The sequence below is a fragment of the Boleophthalmus pectinirostris genome, unplaced genomic scaffold, assembly GCF_026225935.1.
Source record: "Boleophthalmus pectinirostris isolate CB_2022bp ecotype Guang Dong unplaced genomic scaffold, ASM2622593v1 HiC_scaffold_2, whole genome shotgun sequence".
NCBI classification, from domain to species: domain Eukaryota; kingdom Metazoa; phylum Chordata; class Actinopteri; order Gobiiformes; family Gobiidae; genus Boleophthalmus; species Boleophthalmus pectinirostris.
Window position 1 is genome coordinate 3,848,697 of NW_026571152.1, and position 25,097 is coordinate 3,873,793.

The 25,097-nt window shown below is 38.6% G+C and overlaps 1 protein-coding gene across 1 annotated transcript in view; it reads right to left on the reverse strand.

Annotated features, from left to right (window-relative positions):
• nell2a (neural EGFL like 2a) overlaps positions 1 to 25,097 on the reverse strand; it is a 306,967-nt gene that overhangs the window by 13,509 nt on the left and 268,361 nt on the right. The window contains exons 19-20 of the mRNA XM_055155733.1: positions 24,085 to 24,261; positions 6,176 to 6,400 (exon numbers count right to left, since the gene is read on the reverse strand). Coding sequence (XP_055011708.1) covers positions 6,176 to 6,400; positions 24,085 to 24,261 — 402 coding nt within the window. The remainder of the gene's footprint in view (positions 1 to 6,175; positions 6,401 to 24,084; positions 24,262 to 25,097) is intronic.

The window sequence follows — 25,097 nt, forward strand, 5'->3', positions numbered from 1 at the left end:
TGTAATGGAAGGATCATGTTTTATGTAGTTCCCTCTGTTTTACTATAGTGTACTGTATATACTGTGTTGTACTATATATTACTGTATTGTACTGTGTATTACTGTAATACATTTGAAGATACCACATCACAGTAGTTCAGTTCCATCCAAAGTACCAAACAGAAGTGGGAGGGACATGTTCCAGTTTGTTTCTGTAAAATTCTGCACCACATTTATCAATTGTAAAGAGAAGAGTGATGGAATGGTGGAGTGGTGGATTGGTGGAGTGGTGGATTGGTGGATTGGTGGAGTGGTGGTTTGGTGGATTGGTGGTTTGGTGGATTGGTGGTTTGGTGGATTGGTGGTTTGGTGGATTGGTGGATTGGTGGTTTGGTGCAGAATAGAAGGTCCAGATGATCAAGTGCTGTTATGTTAATACTGAGGGCAGATGAGACTCTTCCAGATGTCTTCATGAGCAGTCTACTAAAGCCCCGGCGTCATTATGAGTCACACATGAATAATACCATTGTTTATATAAGGTCATAATGTGCTACAATAACGCTAATGCAAAGCACTGCTGTGTCTAAACAGAGTCAGTATGTGTCATTATGAGACAGTTGTGTGTCTCACATCAGCACATGGGCTTAAACTTGTGAATCACACTGAAATAAACCTCTGAAAGGTGTGAAATGTGCTGTTAACATCTCAAAAACTTTCTGTTAGGGCGAAAATAAACGATGGTTTCCCAAAGTACAGTGGATCCCAAATCTTCCATGTACATCATCTGAGTTATTATATTATTTTAAACAGCTTTTAAACCACTTCTTTGTCATATTCAGAAAATACACAGTGGCAGGAAAAAGTGCCTCTTCTGAGCTGTTGACCCAGAGGAGAGGTCACAAAACCTTAAATCTTATGGAAACTGGTCTACAGCAGCACAGATCAAAGCATTCACAGTATTTGTACTTTCAGTTTGGGTGTCCTCTTCTCGGTGTATGTGGAAAGAGCAATGCAACGTTTGTTTATGCTTATATATACAATTAGATTAATATACTGATGTAGGGACCTGCACTCAGTCCCTGTTATAGACCTCATAGTGTTGTAGTGTTATATTAGGACAGGACCTGTCACCTTGCACCGGCACAGGGTGCACTCACTCCCTATAAACCAGACAGTGTTGTGTGGTATATGTGTGGTGGTATACTGGTGTGTATATATGGTGTGTGGGGTAATATATTTGTGGGTGTATGGTATATGGGTGTGTATACTGTGTAGTGGGGTATATATGTGTGTATACTGGTGTAAGTGGGGTGTATATATGTTGTATATTGTGTATATGTAGTGGGGTTATATATATTGTGTGTATACTGGTGTAGTGGGGTATATATGTGTGTATACTGGTGTAGTGTGGTATATATGTGTGTATACTGGTGTAGTGGTGGTATATATGTGTGTATATGTGTGTATATTGGTGTAGTGGGGTATATATGTGTGTATACTGGTGTAGTGGGGTATATATGTGTGTATACTGGTGTAGTGTGGTATATATGTGTGTATGTGGTGTATATATGTGTGTATACTGGTGTAGTGTGGTATATATGTGTGTATACTGGTGTAGTGGGGTATATATGTGTGTATACTGGTGTAGTGTGGTATATATGTGTGTATACTGGCTAAGCTTTCAATGGATTGGCCCCACAATACGTCTCAGCCCTCCTCCAAATTTACATCCCAGCACGTGCTTTGAGGTCCGAGGGCCAGTTCCAGCTCGTGGGGCCTAAAACAAGACTTAAAAAACCAGGGGGGACCCAAGTTCTGGAACACTCTGTGGTATATATGTGTGCACACGAGTGTAGTGTGGCTCACCTTGCACTGGCACAGGGTACACTCCCTATAGACCTGACAGTGTTCTGTGTTGAATACTGGGGTAGTGTTGTATATATGTGTGTATAGTGTTGTATATATGTGTGTATAGTGTTGTATATATGTGTGTATAGTGTTGTATATATGTGGTGTATTAGTTGTTGTATATATGTGTGTATAGTGTGGTATATATGTGTGTATAGTGTTGTATATATATGTGTGTATAGTGTTGTATATTATGTGTGTGTAGTGTTGTATATATGTGTGTATAGTGTTGTATATGTGTGTATATGTGTGGTATATGTGTGTGTGTGTTGTATATATGTGTGTATAGTGGTGTATATATGTGTGTATAGTGTGTGTATATATGTGTGTATAGTGTTGTATATATGTGTGTATAGTGTTGTATATATGTGTGTGTAGTGTTGTATATATGTGTGTGTAGTGTTGTATATATGTGTGTGTAGTGTGTATATATGTGTGTGTGTATAGTGTGATATATATGTGTGTGTATAGTGTTGTTATATAGTGTGTGTGTTGTATGTGTGTGTGTATATATGTGTGTATAGTGTGTATATATGTAGTGTTGTATATATTGTGTGTATAGTGTTGTATATATGTGTGTTGTAGTGTTGTATATGTGTTGTATAGTGTTGTATATATGTGTGTATAGTGTTGTATATGTGTGTATATGTGTATATATGTGTGTATAGTGTTGTATATATGTGTGTGTATAGTGTTGTATATATGTGTGTATAGTGTTGTATATATGTGTGTATAGTGTGTATATATGTGTGTTGTGTTGTATATATGTGTGTGTGTGTGTATATATGTGTGTATATAGTGTTGTATATGTGTATAGTGTGTATATGTATGTGTGTGTAGTGTTGTATATATGTGTGTGTATAGTAGTGTTGTATATGTGTGTATAGTGTGTATATATAGTGTTGTATATATGTGTGTATAGTGTTGTATATATGTGTGTGTAGTGTTTGTATATATGTGTGTATATGTGTTGTATATATGTGTGTATAGTGTTGTATATATGTGTGTATAGTGTGTATATATGTGTATAGTGTGATATATATGTGTGTGTATGTGTTGTATATATGTAGTGTGTATATATGTGTGTAGTTTGTATATATGTGTGTGTAGTGTTGTATATATGTGTGTATAGTGTTGTATATATATGTGTGTGTAGTGTTGTATATATGTGTGTATATAGTGTTGTATATATGGTGTGTGTAGTGTTGTATATATGTGTTGTATAGTGTTGTATATATGTGTGTATAGTGTTGTATATATGTGTGTATAGTGTGGTATATATGTGTGTATAGTGTGTATATATGTTGTGTAGTGTTTGTATATATGTGTGTGTAGTGTTGTAGTGTATAGTGGTTGTATATATGTGTGTGTAGTGTTGTATATATGTGTGTATAGTGTTGTATATATGTTGTGTGTAGTGTTGTATATATGTGTGTATAGTGTTGTATATTGTGTGGTAGTGTGTGTATATATGTGTGTATGTGTTGGTATATATGTGTGTGTAGTGTTGTATATATGTGTGTATAGTGTGTTGTAGTGTGTATATGTGTGTGTAGTGTGTATATGTGTGTATAGTGTGTATATGTTGTATATATGTGTTGTATAGTGTTGTATATATTGTGTGTAGTGTTGTATATATGTGTGTATAGTGTTGTATATATAGTGTTGTGTGTGTAGTGTTGTATATATGTGTGTATAGTGTTGTATATATGTGTGTATAGTGTTGTATATGTGTGTGTAAGTTGTATATATGTGTGTGTAGTGTTGTATATATGTGTGTGTGTATGTGTATATATTGTGTGTGTAAGTGTTGTATATATGTGTGTTATAGTGTTGTATATGTGTGTATAGTGTTGTATATATGTGGTGTGTAGTGGTTGTATATATGTGTGTATAGTGTGTATATAGTGTTGTATATTGGTATATTGTGTAGTGTGTATATATGTGTGTGTAGTGTTGTATATATGTGTGTGTAGTGTTGTATATGTGTGTATAGTGTTGTATATATGTGTGTGTGTGTTGTATATATGTGTGTATAGTTGTAGTGTATATATGTGTATAGTGTGTAGTGTTGTATATATGTGTGTGTAGTGTTGTATATATGTGTTATAGTGTGTTGTATATATGTGTGTAGTGTTGTATATATGATATATATGTGTGTGTAGTGTGTATATATGTGTATAGTGTGTATATATGTGTGTAGTGTTGTATATATGTGTGTATGTTGTATATATGTGTGTAGTGTTGTATATATGTGTGTATAGTGTTGTATATATGTGTGTATAGTGTTGTATATATGTGTGTGTAGTGTTGTATATGTGTGTATAGTGTTGTATATGTGTGTGTAGTGTTGTATATATGTGTGTTAGTGTTGTATATGTATATGTGTTGTATAATATGTGTGTGTATGTGTTGTTATATATGTGTGTATAGTGTTGTATATATGTGTGTGTAGTGTTGTATATATGTGTGTGTATGTTGTATATGTGTGTATAGTGTTGTATATATGTGTGGTGTTGTGTAGTGTTGTATATATGTGTGTATAGTGTTGTATATATGTGTGTGTATGTTGTATATGTGTGTATAGGTGTATATGTGTGTATAGTGTATATATGTGTGTGTATATGTGTTGTTATATATGTGTGTATGTGGTGTATATAGTGTGTGTAGTGTTGTATATATGTGTGTATATGTGTGTGTAGTGTTGTATATGTGTGTGTAGTGTTGTATATATGTGTGTGTAGTGTTGTATATATGTGTGTGTAGTGTTGTATATATGTGTGTATAGTGTTGTATATATGTGTGTGTAGTGTTGTATATATGTGTGTATAGTGTTGTATATATGAGTGTATAGTGTGGTATATATGTGTAGTGTGTATATATTGTGTGTAGTGTTGTATATATGTGTGTATATGTGTTGTATATGTGTGTATAGTGTTGTATATATGTGGTGTATAGTGTGTATATATGTGTGTATAGTGTGTATATTGTGTGTATAGTGTTGTATATATGTGTGTGTAGTGTTGTATATATGTGTGTAGTGTTGTATATATGTGTGTTGTAGTATATGTGTGTATAGTGTGTATATATGTGTGTAGTGTTGTATATGTGTGTATAGTGTGGTATATAGTGTTGTATATATGTGTGTGTAGTGTTGTATATATGTGTGTATAGTGTTGTATATATGTGTGTATAGTGTTGTATATATGTGTGTGTAGTGTTGTATATATGTGTGTATAGTGTTGTATATATGTGTGTAGTGTTGTATATTGTGTGTGTAGTGTTGTATATATGTGTGTGTAGTGTTGTATATATGTGTGTGTGTAGTGTTGTATATATGTTGTATAGTTGTTGTATATATGTGTGTGTAGTGTTGTGTGTGTATAGTTGTATATATGTGTGTGTAGTGTTGTATATATGTGTGTGTAGTGTTGTATATATGTGTGTGTAGTGTTGTATATATGTGTGTATAGTGTGTATATATATGTGGTGTGTAGTGTTTGTATATATGTGTGTGTAGTGTTGTATATATGTGTGTGTAGTGTTGTATATATGTGTGTAGTGTTGTATATATGTGTGTGTAGTGTTGTATATATGTGTGTATAGTGTTGTATATATGTGTGTGTAGTGTTGTATATATGTGTGTATAGTGTTGTATATATGTGTGTATAGTGTTGTATATATGTGTGTATAGTGTGGTATATATGTGTGTGTAGTGTTGTATATATGTGTGTATAGTGTTGTATATATGTGTGTATAGTGTTGTATATATGTGTGTATAGTGTTGTATATATGTGTGTATAGTGTTGTATATATGTGTGTATAGTGTTGTATATATGTGTGTGTAGTGTTGTATATATGTGTGTGTAGTGTTGTATATATGTGTGTATAGTGTTGTATATATGTGTGTATAGTGTTGTATATGTGTGTATAGTGTTGTATATATGTGTGTTAGTGTTGTATATATGTATAGTGTTGTATATATGTGTGTGTGTGTATGTAGTGTTGTATATATGTGTGTATAGTGTGTATATATGTGTGTGTAGTGTTGTATATATGTGTGTATAGTGTTGTATATATGTGTGTGTAGTGTTGTATATATGTGTGTATAGTGTTGTATATATGTGTGTGTAGTGTTGTATATATGTGTGTATAGTGTTGTATATATGTGTGTAGTGTTGTATATATGTGTGTATATGTGTGTAGTGTTGTATATATGTGTGTATAGTGTTGTATATATGTGTGTATAGTGTTGTATATATGTGTGTACAGGTACAGTGTGGCTCACCTTGCACTGGCAGAGGGTGCACTCGGTCCCGTGCTTGATCCAGGAGGATCCGCTGAAGCGCTGGATGTGGTGTTCGTCGGTGCAGGTTTTGGTGATGTCGTTGCGGATGGTGTCGGCCTGGCACGGGTCGGTCACACAGCGAGGACAGCACTCTCCCTCAGGGACCAGAGTGAACTCACAGTCCACAGGGGGACAGGGCAGGGGCCAGCAGTCCACCTGACCCTGCTGCACACACGGGACACACAACAGGATGTTAGTATGTTTTTGTAACTAAGAATACATCAAGAACTGTTTTCTGTAAAAGCCATATGTGATTTGAACATATCTGGGGAGATAGAAAGGTCGTGTTTATGGAATTTTAAATACAGCTACATGAGATGTGGAGTAGATTCATGAACAAATAATACAAATTCATCAAAGTTTAAGAATGCTATAAATATTTGGGCAAACCTTTATGAATAACCTTTAAGCTCACATGACCAAACAGAGCAGAATGCAGCCCTCCAGATACATCTGTTTCTTGGTGAGGAGTGACAGCTGGGATCTCACAGAAGTGAGTTTTTTAAGTAATGAAGCTTTAATCTATTCACGGTGACATTTCCCCATGCTCCTAAACAGCCCCTCATGCAAATGCAGAGCTTTTCTCCTGACGCGGTGCATTCACTGGCTGCAGGGAATGTCGGCGCCAACAAGAAAAAGTTGTTAAGGTTGAGAAAAATGGAGATGAGGCGTGCATTCCTCCTCTTCTTCACTCGTGGTCAGCACTTTTTTACTGCAAAGGTAAACGGAGCTTCCTAATGGGCTTGTTCTAGTCACTTTCTCTTATAGTCGCCTCTGGATTCATGGCCCAGTCTGTGTGAGTAAAGAAACACTTACTGGATTTCTCCTGCTGCTGTTTGCCGTGGAGAAAGCAGCTCTGTTTGAACTTAAACATGCACTATAGAACTGTTCTGGGAGAGGGTCTACCACCTGCTCGTCCCCATGGATTTGTTACCGAAATGCCAGGAACTTTGTACACAGTTTAGCACTAAACAGCACAGTCTTCAGGGGACAAGCAGGTGGTGCCATCAGGCAAGGTCAGATCTGTGGAGAGGTGAACAAACTCACAGCAAGAATGTCTATATTTCAATGTAAATTCAGAAACAAAAACATCTGTAATTCAATAAATACAAGATTGCTATGTTTAATGCCATACTGTGGAAGACAGCAATAATATCTCCATGGAGACAAACACATACCACATATGAGAAGAGTGACATAATGCACTATTTTCATTGACACTATCTCTGTGGTGATGTTGTTTTCTCACACCAGGAGTTTTGTTTCATTCACACATTTTCAACTTGAGATGGTGAAAGATTAATGACAAAATATTACTCCAACATGTGTGAATGAAATAAAACAACTCCAGGCATGTTTTTCAGGAAGTAACATTATTTTAACATGACTTAAAGCTCACAAGGTTCCATTTTGTGTAATATGGACGTAACCTAAACCAGGTTCAATTCAAAAGTCATGTTTTTGCGCTTCATTTTCCACGTTCTTTGCGATTTCCAATCTCCAAACCTGCGTGAGATTAAAACTAGTGACATTTCTCTTGTGCCTGTTCATCTCCCCTGAAATAATCAGAGTTTCTATGCACCGCGCCGCCGCCGTTCAACCTCAGGCGCCAAATCAGTGCCCCTTTGAACTGCGGACAATCGGACAAGATGTACAGTACAGTAAATGCAGCTCTGTGCGTCAAATGATTGCAGTCAGTTTCACGTTTTTCCAGAATTCTAGATGAGTTTGTAGAAGACTCACATTTTGACCAGAAGAGGAGAATCTTAGGGCAATAAACCAGGTCAGAACCAGGACTAAATCAGGACTCAGCATGGACTAACCGGGTGGAACGGCAACACATTTCAATGCACCTCAAGAAATGTTCATCTGCATCACAATCTGAATTTAAACACCTAATTGCAATAATTATACTTCACCTTCCCTGTGTGTGTGTGTGTGTGTGTGTGTGTGTCCTGAGCCACTTCTAGGCCTCGTGTCATCTTTCTCACCCCTCTCAATCCAACGATGAAATACGAGCTGCTTCATGAGGCCAAATTGAAGAGGATTTTACACACACACGCACGGATACAACAGTCCCACTGGGCGGATTTAATATCAGTGAAAACATCGGAGCTCAGCGCTGTTCCACTGGCCCATAGTAAATTAGGAGAGCAATAAAGGAGAGGCACGACACGCTCAAGTCCGGGCTTTTTGTCCCAGAACTGCTCTCACGTTCGGTAATACAATCAGTTCAAAAATGTAATTGGTATTTTTTTTTCCGTAATGCTGATTTATGAGCGTGTGTACGATGCTACTGTCTTTCACTTTGCATTTGAAGGTGTTTAACAAAGGTGCACTATGGAACTTTTCTGGTTGATTGTCCGCCACCTGCTTGTCTCTGGTTACCAATGGCATTAACGTATTTCATTTCAGTTGCAGCTCACATCTGTGGAGAGGAGAATACTGCATGTTTTTGAAGGTATTTTGGAGAAATAAAAAACTCTACTGAATAAATGTCAGAGAGATAAGTGCTATTGTGAACACTGTTGGGCAAGTGACTTTAAAACTGTAATGCATTATTTACTACTTATTACTGTCATTTCAAAGTAATTCGTTACATTATAATTTTACTGTATTTAAAATGTAAGACATTACATTACTACTGCATTACTTAAGTTACTCTCACCAAAATAACTGTGAAGATACTGAACTTTTGTGCCGTATATGGACTGAACCAGGACTAAACCAGGACTAAACCAGAACTGAGCCAGGACTAAACTAGGTCTAAACCAGGTCTAAACCAGGACTAATCTTGGACTAGAACTTGGAATCTCGGACCGCCCCTGAGAGTACCCTGAGTCCATGGAACAGGGTGTCTACAAGGCGTGACTGGGCGTCAGCTGCGTGTCACCCCGTGGAGCGTAGAGTTCCTTTAGCTCGCGGTCACCTGACGGTCTACACGGGTGCATCTCTGGTGTTTCACTGATGCTGATATCGCAGTGATTTTAGCAAATTTGTATGAAGAAAAACCCACCACTTCAGTCCAGGTTAAAAAAGCATTGTAAACCGCGTTACTGACATTTGTACCGAGTAAAATATTACCTTTTTTTTCCCCTGTAATGCCGAACATTACTGCGTTACAGCAAAAAGCAAACAGTAATTTGTTACTTTTATGACGCATTACTCCCAACACTGACTGTGAGGCACATTCCAGGCAAAGTTAGGGTGATGAAATTTCCAAAATCAAAAACTGGGACACCCCTGGTTTGGGGCGGTTGGTAATAATAAAATTGTAAAACAAGTGTGTAATTAAGGAACTCTGCGCTTGGCCTACTTACGACTAACGTGTCAGTATAGTTGCATTTTCTTTGTGTTTTGTTGATTTTTAAGCAGCTTTTCTGTATTTTACCCAAACAAACGACAATGTATGTCTCTCTTTACTGTCAGCAGGTGTCAAATTGGTCAAAAATAGGGATACGTGGGACATTTCTTGTATAAAACTGGGACAAATCAGTGGTTTTGTATAAATTTGCTGGGACAAGGGACACAGACTCAAAACTGGGACTGTCCTGGGTAAACAGGGACGTCTGGTCACTCTAGGCAAAGTAGGTAGTGGACCCCTTGTGAGAAATGTTACGTAGTTATCGTTCACCATTATCATTTTACATGAGCATGTTCATCAGAGGTGGGACCAAGTCGTTGTTTTGTAAGTCTCAAGTAAGTCTCAAGTCTTTGACCTCAAGTCCAAGTCAAATACAGACAAGTCCAAGTCGAGTCTCGAGTCAATGGCCCATAAGTCCAAGTCTAGTCCAAGTCGTCTGCTTTGAGCTTCAAGTCATTTCAAGTCTTTAAACCAACGGATCAAATATAGCTTAGATTTTTTGCAATTTATATGCAATTAAAACTAAATTGTACTTTAAAAATCATAGTATATTTAGATATGAGGATTTATAGAGTATATGAGTTGTAGAAATCCAATTTTTCCTTTTTAAATGTCTTGACATGATCTTAGAGAGAATCATTACAGTCAGAATAGAACAAATTCAGATACTTCAAAGTACTTCTCAGGTCTTCTCAAGTCACAGGTCTCAAGTCCAAGTTTTGTCCCAAGTCACTGACCTTCAAGTCCAAGTTTAGTCCCAAGTCTTTGTCCATGTTATCAAGTCAAGTCTCAAGTTGACTCAAGTCTGATTCGAGTCCAAGTCACGACTTGCAAGTTCCACCTCTGATGTTCATTTAAATGGATTTTGCATTTAAAATGAGCAACTGAAATGAAATAACTCCCGGAACAGTCTTGATTAAAAAGTTATTATGAAATCAAAGTTATGAATACTCAAACCTTGATGTAATACAAAACCAATTTTATTCCAGATTAATTGAAACAAAACAGTCCTGTCCACGGACAAGCAGACAAGAATGTGGTTGTGAATCTGTCCATGCTTTAGCAGTAACGCCGTGAGCTCGCCTGAATGGGTGGCCCTCTGTATAAACAGTGAAAGTGGAGCCCCTGGAGTGGCGTGTGTTTGGCGGCTGCCGCAGGCTTCGCTTAAGCGTAGCCTCAGGAAACTGTCCCACACTGTGATCCAGACGGAGGTGGATTTGAGTGGAGAGCGTAGAGATAGTTCTATGATTACACAAGGACATGCTGTTACTATGACAGCACAGCCAAACAATTCACTTCATAAGTCTAATGTGACGCTACGTAATTAGGGTGACCAGATTTCCAAATTTTAAACTGGGACACACCTGTTTGGGATGATTGGTATACATAAGATTGTGAAAGAGCGCGTAACATTGTACATTCTCACACTTCTGACGCGGCATTTTTTTGCTTTATTGTCATTTTCAAACACAATTATCTGTATTTTGGCAAAACAAATATCAATTTATGCTTCTTCTTACTGATGGTGAGGATCTGATTAGTCGTGTTTTAGATCTGATGTAGTCCTGCTTTAGTTTAAGTTTAGTCCTGGTTTGGATCAAATTGGTCAAAAATAGTGACACCTGGGACATTTCTGGGATTTCAAACTGGGACAAATCAGTGGTTTTGTATAAATCTGCTGGGACAGAGGACACAGGCTCAAAACTGGGACTGTCCCGAGTAAACAGGGACATCTGGTCACGTCAAGTAGGTAGTGGACTCTTGTGAGAAATGTTACGTAGTTATCTTTAAAGATTTAGGCCACTGCTACATTAAATTCACCATTATCATTTAACATGTGCATGTTCATCAGAGGTGGGACCAGGTTGTTGTTTTGTAAGTCTCAAGTAAGTCTCTGACCTCAAGTCCGAGTCAAGTCCCAAGTCAAATACAGACAAGTCCAAGTCGAGTCTCGAGTCACTGGTCCATAAGTCAAGTCCAAGTTGTCTGCTTTGACGTCATTTCAAGTTTTTAAACCAAATTACCAAATATAGTTTAGATTTTTGTAATTTATATGAATTTTAAGATAAATTGTACTTAAAAAGTCATAGTATATTTATATATGAGGATTTATAGAGTATATAAGAGTTGTCCCGGGGAAAGAGGGACGTCTGATCACCCTATACATAATACTCAGTGCAAGAAAACTAGAATCATGGCCCCTCATGATTTGATACGATACAGTATATATAATAATATCACATTTTTTTAATACATGTAGTAATCGATATAGTACATAGTACTATACACAGAGTACTCTGCGATACATGGGCCTGTGGCTCAGAGAATAAACTTTAAAATGGCTCTGCTTGTGTAAAAGTCTCTCCATGGTTGAGCACCAAAGTCCATCTCTGACATGTTAGTGCCACATGAGCCATCGACCTCCTCAGGACTAAACACGGGGAGTCAGTGTCTCATATTCATGCTGCTAAAACCTGACCTGATTCATCTGCCAGTTTCACTTTGTAGAAACTGTTTGACCTTGCAGCATTAGGATTTGTTCGCTCAAGAGTAAGCAGGTACTTTTTTAAAATTTAACCAATCTCTGCTATTTGGTCGTGACGGATGTAATGCGCTTTTCCCAAATCCAGTAAGAAGAAGGACAATAACGTCTTTCCACTTGATAAAATTCACCAAACATTCTCTGTATTCCAGCTTTAAATCCTCGATCTCGGGAATCGTTGCCCGAACTTGCACTTCCCAGGTTCTTGCAAACAGTCTAGTGTGTTCTGATTCCTGACCTAGTCACTGGAGAGAAATGAAATTGAGCAGAGACATTAGGTGACACCAGCCTGGTTCGCTAAAACCTGGAACATGTGAGACAAACCTCTACTCTGACTCTGTTTAAATCCAGGGTAACACTTTATAACAACTACACCTTATTTAGCCTTAATAAAGCATGAACAAAGACTTAATTAATAATGATTCACGCTAAGTAACTACTTAATTGTTACCTGAATTACCACTTAACTTGAACTTAATTCACCTGAGCTGTAAATAGTTACTCATAAGTATTTCTTACTTAATTACTCATGAACTAACTATTTGTGTGTGCATTTGTAAATGTATATTTAAGTACAAATTTGAGCATTTATTAATGATTAGTAAACCATGAGAGAATGATTTACTAATAATGCATTATTGTTTCTCTGGAATTTGACCAACCTTAACAAATGCTTAATAAACATAATTAACCTTCACTTTAGAAAAGCTCTCAGAAAGATTTAACTAACAGATAACAGCTGCCTGAATGATCATTACATTGTATTATTAGTAAATCATTCTCTCATGGCTTATTAATCATTAATAAATGCTCAAATGTGTACTTAAATATGCATTTGTAAACATGCAAATGGTTCGTTCATGAGTAATTAAGTAAGAAATACTATGAGTAACTATTTACAGCACAGCCAAATTAAGTGCAAGTTAAGTGCTAATTAAGGTAGTAATTAAGTAGTTACTAAGCGTGAATCATTATTAATTAAGTCTTTGTTCATGCTTTATTAAGGCTAAATAAGGTGTAGTTATTATAAAGTGTTACCAAATCCAGACTCTACACGGTTTTCTTCAGCTTCATCTGACTGAGCGGTTTTCAGTTTTCAATCCGCACTCTTCTCTCTCATTTAATGTCTCTCTCTCTTTTAAATTTCATGATTCTTTATCTTTTGATTTGTTTGTGTTGTGTTGTGTGTATTTCTAAGCACTTTGTATTACTTTGTGTACAAACTGTGTTATACAAACTGGCCTTGTCTTGTTTACATATGATGAAAGCCGATAATGCGTCCTCATTATAGCTCTGATTGTATTGTCATTTTTAGAACCATTTGGAGTCCATGTTACCGTTACCATATTTAATCTTTCAAAATGATAAGCCCCATCAGGCCTCAGAGCAGCTCGTACAGCTGTTCTTCATACGTCTGCTGATATTTCCCTCCTCCACAAACAGCACGTCCTCCACACTTAATCAAACTCTCCTTTCATTCCCCTGCGCTTCATTTTCCACGTTCTTTGCGATTTCCAATCTCCAAACCTGCGTGAGATTAAAACTAGTGACATTTCTCTTGTGCCTGTGCATCTCCCCTGAAATAATCAGAGTTTTTATGCACCGCGCCGCCGCCGTAGAACCTCAGGCGCCAAATCAGTGCCCCTTTGAACTGCGGACAAGCGGACAAGATGGAGACTCAGGCACATGTACAGTAAATGCAGCTCTGTGAGTCACATGATCACGGTCGGGTTCACTCTGTCCACAATTTTACACGAGTCGATTTTTGTCCAGGTGAAGCCTGTGTGGCACGACACTACAGGTGTACCATGATCTGTGTGTGTGTGTGTGTTTGCACGTGCATGCACCTGCTGAGCCTTCTGTGTGTGTCTGTGTGTGTGCCCTCTGACACTTGTGTGTGTGTGTCCTCTGAGTGTTTTGTGTGCGTATGCCCTCTGAGTCTTGTGTGTGTGCCCTCTGACACCTGTGTGTGTGTGTCCTCTGAGTCTTGTGTGTGTGTGTCCTCTAGGTCTTGTGTGTGTGTACCCTCTGAGTCTTGTGTGTGTGTCCTCTGAATCTTGTGTGTGTGTCCTCTGAGTCTTGCGTGTGTACCTTCTGAGTCTTGTGTGTGTGTGTGCCCTATAAGCCTTGTGTGCATGTTTGTGTGAGCCTTGGATGTGTGTGTGCGTGTGTATGAGCCTTGTGTGTGGGTTGTTGCCTGTGCATGTTGTGCACCTCGTGTGGGAGTGCCTTGTTCATGTCTGCGTGTGTGTGGGTGTGTGTGCCTTGTGCATGTATGTGCATAAATATGTGTATGTGCCTTGTGCGTGTGCATGCGTGTGTGTGCCTTGTGTGTGTGTGCGTTGTGTGTGTGTGTGTGTCTTGTGCGTGTATATGAGCCTTGTGTGTGTGTGTGCCTTGTGTGTGTGTGCCTTGTGCGTGTGTGTGTGCATGTGTGTGTGTGCCTTGTGCGTGTGTGTGTGCATGTGTGTGTGCCTTGTGTGTGTGTGCGTTGTGTGTGTCTTGTGCGTGTATATGAGCCTTGTGTGTGTGTATGAGCCTTGTGCGTGTGTGTGTGTGCCTTGTGGCTGTGTGTGTGCCTTGTGTGTGTGTGTGCCTTGTGTGTGTGTGCCTTGTGCGTGTGTGTGTGCATGTGTGTATATGAGCCTTGTGTGTGTGTATGAGCCTTGTGCGTGTGTGTGTGTGCCTTGTGTGTGTGTATGTGCATGTGTGTATATGAGCCTTGTGTGTGTATATGAGCCTTGTGTGTGTGTGTGTGCCTTGTGCGTGTGTGTGTGCATGTGTGTGTATATGAGCCTTGTGTATATGAGCCTTGTGTGTGTGCATGTGTGCATGTGTGTGTGTGTGTGTGTGTGTGTGTGCCTTGTGCGTGTGTGTGTGCATGTGTGTGTATATGAGCCTTGTGTGTATGAGCCTTGTGTGTATGAGCCTTGTGTGTGCATGTGTGCATGTGTGTGTGTGCGTGTGTGTGTGTGCATGTGTGTGTGTGTGTATGAGCCTGTGTGTGTGTGCATGTGTGTGTGTGTGTGTGTGCTTTGTGCGTGCACAGGTATTGAGTGTTGGTTTCAGGTCCATGTCACGCTCCTGTGGACACGCTGCCCTTTCAGATCTGCTCTTTACACACACACCACACGGAGGAGCTGCTTCACAGCCCATGACTGTGCCACAGGCTGCACTTTTAAAGAGGCACTGTGGAACTTTTCAGGTGGAGGCTCCAGGCAGATTGATTAGATATTTGATTTATTAGCTGCAGCTGCTACGGTTAAAGAGTCTGCTGTTTCTCCATGGAGATGTTATTTCTTTGCCTGGAATGTTCCACAGTAGGGCATTAAACACATCTCCCTTGCATTTACAGGTGTTTTATAGAAAACCTGAAAAAAAACAAAAAAAACATGAATTCTTAGCATGTGCAGGCTTGCTTCTCCCTAGATCTGATCATTAACCTGTCTCCATTGTGATTATTAAATTTCCTATACTGTGCCATAATCAAGACAAAACAGTAATGTCTCCATGGAAACAACCCTCCACTAGAAAAGTTACACAGTGCACCTTTAAATGAGTAATACATCATGTTATACTTTACATGAAAATAAAATAAACATGTCTCGTCTTCTATCAATAATATTTTTTATTTGGTTCAGTAAAGTCTGGGCTTTTTTATTGTGTTTTATCAGACAAAACTTCTTATGTTACGATTTCCTCGTCTTTGCTTCTCTACAGAAAATCAAGTAATCCAAAGTATTCAGATTACGTTACACACTTTAAGTAATTTAATGGATTCTGTTACAAACTACATTTTGGGATATGTAATCTGTAATCTGTAGGGGAATACATTTGAAAAGTCACCTTCCCAACACTGCCTGCATGTACACAACCACATCATGCCCTTTGTACGCTCAACATTATTAGAGACTAATAATCAATTATAAGCATAAAAGTACAGCATATTGAATAGTCTTTCAGCATATGTGCACTCCTTTTCACCGAGTGGAGGAGTCAGCAGGGGACCAGCTTCAGCTCCCTGCAATAATTGAATTTTCAAGAGAAGAAAAAGCAGAGATATTTGACCCAGGGCCCTGAAATGAAATGCTTTTTAATGGTCAGGACTAGAGTGGCCTGACTAACTTAATTCCATGGATAATTCAATTTGGAGCTATGCAGTTCTATGTCAGCTATTACAAAACTTAAACCTAACCTAATCTGGAGAGCGCTGCTATGGTTGTGTTTCAAATACAGCAAAACACAATGAATAAATCTGACCTCTCTAATACTTCTACTACTCTAGTACTACTACAACAGCTGTGTGATACTGCTGCTACTATTACCATAACTACAATCACTGCTTAATAATACTGAGAGTATAAACCACAGTACTACTTTCCTGTATATGTAGTGAGCAGTGTTGGGAAGGTGACTTTTCAAATGGATTCCCCTACAGATTACAGATTACATACCCCAAAATGTAGTTTGTAACGGAATCCATTAAGTTACTTAAGGTGAGTGATGTAATCTGAATACTTTGGATTACTTGATTTGCTGTAGAGAAGCAAAGACGAGGAAATCGTAGCATAAGAAGTTTTGTCTGATAAAAGAAAATAAAAAGCCCAGACTTTACTGAACCAAATTAAAAATATTATTGATAGAAGAAGAGACACGTCCACACAGCAGGATTTAGTCCTGTTAAATCTTGTTTTAGACCTGGTTTAGACCTGATTTAGTTTTTAATCCTGGTTTAGACCTGGTTTAGACATGGTTTAGATCTAGTTTAGACCTGGTTTTAGTCCTGGTTTAGACCTGGTTTTAGACCGGGTTTAGACCTGGTTTAGACCTGGTTTAGACCTGGTTTTAGACCTGGTTTTAGACCTGGTTTAGACCTGGTTTAGATCTAGTTTAAACCTTTTTTAGTCCTGGTTTAGACCTGGTTTAGTCCTGTTTTAATCCTGGTTTAGACCTGGTTTAGATCTAGTTTAGACCTGGTTTTAGTCCTGGTTTGGACCTGGTTTAGATCTAGTTTAGACCTGGTTTAGTCCTGTTTTAATCCTGGTTTACTTTCCAGCAATGAGTGGAATTACAGAAAAAAAAAGGGAAAAAAAGGGGGATATAGCCCAAAATGTGAAAACAGGAAAATCCCGCCGTGTAATCTATTTATTTCAACAAAGTAACTGTAATCCAATTACCACTCACTGAAACAGTAACTGTAACTGAATACAGTTACTCATAATTTGTACTCTGATTACGTAACTCTGGTACATGTAATCTGTTACTCCCCAACACTGGTGGTGAGTGAGTCAGACTGGCAGCCTCATGTCTGTCTCCAGGGCAGATGTGGCTGCAGTAATACCTGCTCACTGTGGAGTGGGGAGTCAGTAAAAAGTGTAGTGCTTTGATTCGGTTTGTCAAGTTTGTAAAGGGCAGTACAAATGTAAGGAAGTACACTGTTAATTTAACTTCACGCGACTTTAAATCTAGTGTTTTGGTGTAAACGATGTAATCCGATCTTTTTGGAGCTGAGTATGAGGCTGTGTGTGCGTCACTGACAGAAGGAGACGCAGCAGCAGCAGCAGCGTGTGGGCTGAACACTCCGACTCAAATAAAACATGACAAAGATCTGCACTTTCACTAAACGTGTTAGCTGAAGTGTTATTGAGAAGTAAAACCGAGATTTATAGAGAAAACTACATCTTCAACTTACTTACTGTTACTTCTACACATTCTTTCAGTCAGTGCGTCTTGGGGTTACTTTGCGTATTAGAAGTACTACAGAGGATTTTCATCTTAATAATTTTACACTGAGGATAATCTAAGGACAGAGTCTTTAGTGGGTGTCATGGGTGAATCATTTGTTATGATTATCTATGGTTAAGGTGCTTTATTTTATATTCTAACACGTAGAAATAAGAAATAATGAGAATTAATGAAGCTGAAAAAACACGGTGAGGAGAAAAAAATTAAAACTAAAACAAACTTTAAACTTATTTACTATATCTCAAACAAAGAACATTTTGAGATGAAATATTTTGAAGATTTAAAAAAAAATTAAAAATGTATTTGAGACTACAAGTACTAACTAAAAACCCAGATTTACTGTCAGTATTTCTTTATACTGCATACTGTTCAGCTGCTCCTCTGCAGGTCTACAGGTGGACATGACACACGACACACACACACACATATACACACACACACACACACACACACACACACACCGATGTTGGGAAGGTGACTTTTAAAATGTATTCCCCTACAGATTACAGATTACACACACCAAAATGTAGTTTGTAACGTAATCCATTAAATTACTTAAAATGAGTAATGTAATCTGAATACTTTGGATTACTTGATTTTCTGTAGAGAAGCAAAGACGAGGATATTGTAACATAAGAAATTTTATCTGCTAAAAGAAAATAAAAAGCCCAGACTTTACTGAACCAACTTAAAAATATTATTGATAGAAGAGGAGGAGACACGTCCACACAGCAGGATTTAGTCCTGTTAAATCTTGTTTTAGACCTGGTTTAGACCTGATTTAGTTTTTAATCCTGGTTTAGACCTGGTTTAGACATGGTTTAGATCTAGTTTAGACCTGGTTTTAGTCCTGGTTTAGACCTGGTTTTAGACCGGGTTTAGACCTGGTTTAGACCTGGTTTAGACCTGGTTTTAGACCTGGTTTTAGACCTGGTTTAGACCTGGTTTAGATCTAGTTTAAACCTTTTTTAGTCCTGGTTTAGACCTGGTTTAGTCCTGTTTTAATCCTGGTTTAGACCTGGTTTAGACCTGGTTTAGATCTAGTTTAGACCTGGTTTTAGTCCTGGTTTGGACCTGGTTTAGATCTAGTTTAGACCTGGTTTAGTCCTGTTTTAATCCTGGTTTACTTTCCAGCAATGAGTGGAATTACAGAAAAAAAAAGGGAAAAAAAGGGGGATATAGCCCAAAATGTGAAAACAGGAAAATCCCGCCGTGTAATCTATTTATTTCAACAAAGTAACTGTAATCCAATTACCACTCACTGAAACAGTAACTGTAACTGAATACAGTTACTCATAATTTGTACTCTGATTACATAACTCCGGTACATGTAATCTGTTCCTCCCCAACACTGTACTACACACACAATACTACAAACACATAGGACACACACACATTACACTGTACAGTGTGTTTGTGTAAAGACACCACTCTCCAACTCTCAGAGGAGAACAGGAGCTGCATCTAAAGAAAAGTGCAACATCTGAGGAAAAAGTATCAATGTGCGGTCCATAATACACGCTCTTCAAACATCTCCCCTCCATACATATGCACAAGCTCACACTGACGCCTCAATAAACACACACATGTTGTTCTAATACTATAAAAAGCCCTCGCAGTATCCACCTGTAGTCGTACAAATAACAGCTTTTATAACGTAGCAACGCAATCACCTGGAGTCACCTGATGAGTTAATGGTATATGGCAAAGCTAAACGTTTCCATGGAGACAAGCAGATGTCACAGAGTCTACCTGAAAAGTTCCATAGTACTTTCTTCAGCACCACAAAACGGCCAGTATCTGGGCTCACCAGACGCTGTTGGGGGTGAGTCAGTGTTGATGCACGACACTGCTCACGGGGATGACACACAGATTTATGTCAAAAATCCCAAACTATCCCTTTAAGTCTCTGTGACAAAATTGCCCTTAAGTGATTTTAGTCACTGATTTACATTGGAATATTGTGTCTGGTCTCTCTGTGGCTGCTGCTGTGGCCTCGGCGTTTTGGTCATTTAAATGTTGGTATTAACCTGCGACACAGGATGTTATTCCACTATGATGGAGCCTTTGTCCTGTCTGGTATCATGTCGGTGTTTTGTGAGATTTCAGTGGATTTCGGGTTCTTCCGGGGGCGGGGCTAGTGGTATCACTCGATCGAGTTTGGGTTTATATCGGCTGTTGGGGTTTGAGACATTTCTTCTCGTCGTTTGCGCGCTCGCTGCATTTGACGCATGTGACTGTTGAGACGTGTCCCGCTCACTCGTGTTGATTCGGTATCGTGACTTGTTTTGGCACTCTGCGATGAACTGTCACTGTGTTTTGTCACTCTGACAGCGGCGCTTGTGTTTGCAGCTTCATGTTCAGCGCACAGACAGCGGTGCTTTCTGCACTCAGCGTCATTACACTTGTTAAACGAGAGGAGTCAGAGAGCGATAGAAACCTTCTAACATTCACCAAACAACAAACAAGCATGCAAATAGAATTTATCACAGTCGGAAAAGTTATTGAGCTCGTTAAAAGTTATTGTACGATTAATTGATTTATTGATGATCGTTACATGTATACTTGGTGCTGTGTTTTGTTTCATTCATACGTTTAAAACAAACTCTGCATATTTAGACTGAGTTCTTCTCTCAAACAGAAAACAGTCTGACCCTGTTTGCACTGAAACAAATCCACGTATCACCGTATCATCATATCGGAAACGATCTGTGTCCACACACGTCGTTTCTGTTTTCGCAAGTCTTCCCTATCCACACAGCTTTGAGCATATTTGTTTACGTTTTACAGCGATGAAACTTAAAACTACATGGCTCATTTGCATAAACTGAGCGCTCAAAAAACAGCTCGCTATTGTGCGCTGATGTGGTTCAGCTTCTGTCAGACTAAAGGACAGGACTCAGTGGAATATGAGTGTTCTTTCTGTGACAGAGGGGTGTTCTGCTGATGGTGAGTCTGTTTGTGTTTCTGTTGCGTTGGAGATGGTTCATGTTAAACTTTTCAGAGAGATTATACGTCTGCAGGTCGTACACACAGACACACGTTTATATGAATGGACATATATTCAAATCTCTTAGTGTTTTGGAGGTGAATTACTTCGTGGCGCACAGAACTACATCAGAGTATCAGTGTTTTCAGGCGTCCACACAGAGCTGGATCAGATCTGTACTGCTTTAAAGTCACCTGGCGGCAGCGCGCAGTGATACGAACGGAAAGAAAATAGTGCCAAGCGATTATGAGGTCTGACTTTTTAGGCGACGATGGTTTTGTGATGCAAATGTATCACTCTTTTGAACACAGATTGTTTTGAGAAGAAAAATGCTTTATTATACAGTCCCCAGACAACTTGCCGAACTACTTTTGCCAGCACCGAAAAACGGCCAGTATCTCGGCTCACCGGACGCTGTCGGGAGTAAGTCAGTGTTGATGCACGACACTGCTCACGGGGATGACATACAGATTTATGTCAAAAATCCCAAACTATCTCTTTAATAATCCATTTTATTTAATGCTTTGGTTGTGTTTGGTTCAACAATGGTTTATTCAAGTGTATTTTTGTGAACAAGTCCTCGCTGTCAGTCAGACTATTTTTATTTAGGCCTGTTGTTTTTGTTTGTCTTACAGTTCCTGTGTTAAATGTTGTTTAGAAAGTAAGGTTTATTGATCTTTGAAAGGGTGTATTTGCATTTTTATTCCATGGTCATTATAATAGTTGAAAATGGTCTTAAAATGTCAATATTATCGTTTATCGCAATAAATTTTTGGTCATGTAATCGTCCAGCAAAATCTGTTATTGTTACAGGTCTTTTATGATGAGGAAACTACAAAAGACTACACAGAAAACAGCGTAATATGTGCCCTTTAAATATAGAAAGTATTTTTTAGCCAGTGTCTGTAAGTGTCTGTGCACATACTCGTACTCTCCGCTCACGTACACACTTCAGTTTTTCTCACCTTGGACAAATCCTTCAGATTAATGTATCATTTCTTCTTCACGGCACAGAGCTTTTCAATCCTTCACAATCGTGTTAGTTCTTCTATTTTTCAGCGATTTGATAAAAACTGCAACCTTTCTTTTCACAAACTCCTCTCCTTGACTTTCTAATGAACACGGGACATTTGAGGCGTGGGCACCGCGGCGACCAGTTCAAATAGAGCTGAATAAAAAGATCGAAAATGTAAAGGTGTAAACTGTTAAAGTGAAATGTTGGGTGTGTTCGTTTAATACTGTGGTTTGGTAAAAGCTTGGAGGCATTAAGCAAAGTCATCACCCTGTTACAGAAAGGTTGATGGTTTGAATCCAGCCCAATTCATCATGTATGCTGAGTTTTTGGGCAAGACACTAGACCCCCACCCCCCGGCTTGGTTCAGTCCTGGTTAAAGCCTGGTTTAGACCTGGTTTAGTCTTGGTTTAGTCCTGGTTTTAGTTCTGGTTTAGTCCTGATTAAAGCCTGGTTTAGTCCTGATTTAGTCTTGGTTTAGTCCTGATTTAGTGCTGGTTTAAAATTGGTTTAGACCTGGCTTAGACCTGGTTTAGAGCTGGTTTAGACCTGTTTTAGTCCTGGGTTTAGTCCTGGGTTTAGTCATGATTTTAGTCCTGGTTTAGACCTAGATTTAGACCTATTTTAGACCCGGTTTTAGTCCTGAATTTAGTCCTGGTTTTAGTCCTGGTTTTAGTCCTGGTTTAGTCCTGGTTTTAATTCTGGTTTAGTCCTGGTTTTAATCCTGGGTTTAGTCCTGATTTTAGTCATGATTTTAGTCCTGGTTTAGACCTAGATTTAGACCTGGTTTCAGACCTAGTTTTATTCCTGGTTTTATTCCTGGTTTAAACCTGATTTAGACCTATTTTAGACCCAGTTTTAGTCCTGACTTTAGTCCTGGCTTTAGTTCTGGTTTAGTCCTGGTTTTAGTCCTGATTTAGTCCTGGTTTAAGTCCTGATTTTAGTCCTGGTTTAGTCCTGGTCTAGTCCTGGTTCAGTCCTGGTTTAGTCCTTGTTTTAGTCCTGGTTTAGAGGCGTGGTCCACACAGTTTTTTATCAGTAGTACAAAGATGACAGATGCAGTAGTACATGTTCTACAGTAGTACTGCGTGTGGGCAAAAGCAGACCAGACCACCAAACGGAACTCAAACATAATCACTTAGTTTCAATCCAGTGTGTGTTTTGATCGCAGTCGTTTCAGAAGCGCTGGTCTGGCCGCTCCTGCATATTACATACATACATACATACATAGTCTCATATACATATACATGTATTCCTCCCCCTCACTCCCCCCGCAGTCCTCCAGGCACTGCCCAGTTTAACAGCTCTGTTTGAATGGAGGCTGTGGGCGTAGTTCAGCTGTTTAGTCTGACGTTCAATAATTAAAAACCTTCACTGTGTTGAATCAATGTTTAAACGACCACAATCACGTTTTCCTTCCTCATAAACGCTCTCTGCATTTTGGATGGAACCTCCCATGTTTTTCTGTTTTAAATCTCAGAGCTACTTCCTGTATTTTTGTACTTTCCTTTACCCCTAAAGCTGTCACTGGACTCATGTAGAATTAGAACATTAATATTAAACACAGACATGATGCACTGTAAAGACGGAGTTTTACACTTGTGTGGGGTACAGTGTAGGCTTACGGGCAAAACATTGGACAGAATCTTACAGCTCATCATAAGGAGGGTTTGAACAAAGCCTGGGAGAGATCGCGAGATGACTTAAACATGCATGGATGATGTCTAAGCCTCTTCAGACGTGTTTTTGATGATGGAATGACATTAAAACATGATAGAAAGCTCCAAAAAGTGGATTTTGCAGAAGACATGATTAGGAGAAAGTCAAAGTGTTTCCACGTTATCAGGTTCTTTTTTCAGCCCAAGTCTTGTTTTGTTTTCATACCTGACAGTTTGGACTGCTCACTAGCGCGCTTCCTCAGAGTGGTCACCTGATGTTGCTGTGACGTGTCACTCAGGTTTATTTATACAGGTTTTGGTGCTATCTTCCTACCGGTGGAGGCACGACGTACCAAAACCTGTATAAATCTGTATAAAACACGCCACAGCAACATCACGTGACCACTCTGAGGTAGAGCGCTAGTGAGCAGTCGATACTGTCAGGTATGAAAACAAACTCTTGGTCTGTAAAAAGAACCTGATAACATAAAGTGTTGGAAGACCAAATGAATCTCATTGGACTGAAAGTGTTTCCGTACCAGGCACTGGCACTGCTGACAGTTGTCCACCCATGTGTCGCCGCTGCTGTAGGTGAGCAGGCCGCTCTGGTGCAGACACTGGCTGCTGAGGCGAGGGTCACACTCGGGGCAACAGAACAGGTCTGCGTTTGGGTTATCGCAGTCACACACCATCCTCCTGCACATCACCTGACCCGCCTGCAGGGGGAGAGGGGAGAAGAGATTAAAGACGGTCAACACCTTTTTGTCCATGTGGCTGAGCATGACTGCTCTGTCAAAGTACAGATGTATCATAAGCAGTAGCCTGGATCTACTGTATTTTTTTTTATAATAACTACACCTTATTTAGCCTTAATAAAGCATGAACAAAGACTTAATTAATAATGATTCACACTTAGTAACTACTTAATTACTACCTGAATTAGCACTTAACTTGTACTTAATTCACCTGTGCTGTAAATAGTTACTCAATACTTCTTTATTACTCATGAACTAATCATTTGCATGTTTACAAATGCATATTTAATTACACATTTGAGCATTTATTAATCATTAATAAGCTATGAGAGAATGATTTACTAATAATGCAATGATCATTCAGCTGTTATCTGTTAGTTAAATCTTTTTGAGAGTTTTTCTAAAGTGAAGACTAATTATGCTTTATTAAATATTTGTTAAGGTTGGTCAAATTCCAGAGAAACAATAATGCATTACTAGTAAATTATTCTCTCGTGGTTTACTAATCATTAATAAATGCTCAAATTTGGACTTAAATATAAATTTACAAATGCACACACAAATAGTTAGTTCATGAGTAATTAAGTAAGAAATACTTATGAGTAACTATTTACAGCACAGGTGAATTAAGTGCAAGTTAAGTGCTAATTCAGGTAGTAATTAAGTAGTTACTAAGCGTGAATCATTATTAATTAAGTCTTTATTCATGCTTTATTAAGGCTAAATAAGGTGTAGTTATTATAAAGTGTTACCATTTTTTGGACTATAATGCACACTTAAAATCATTTTAAAAGCAA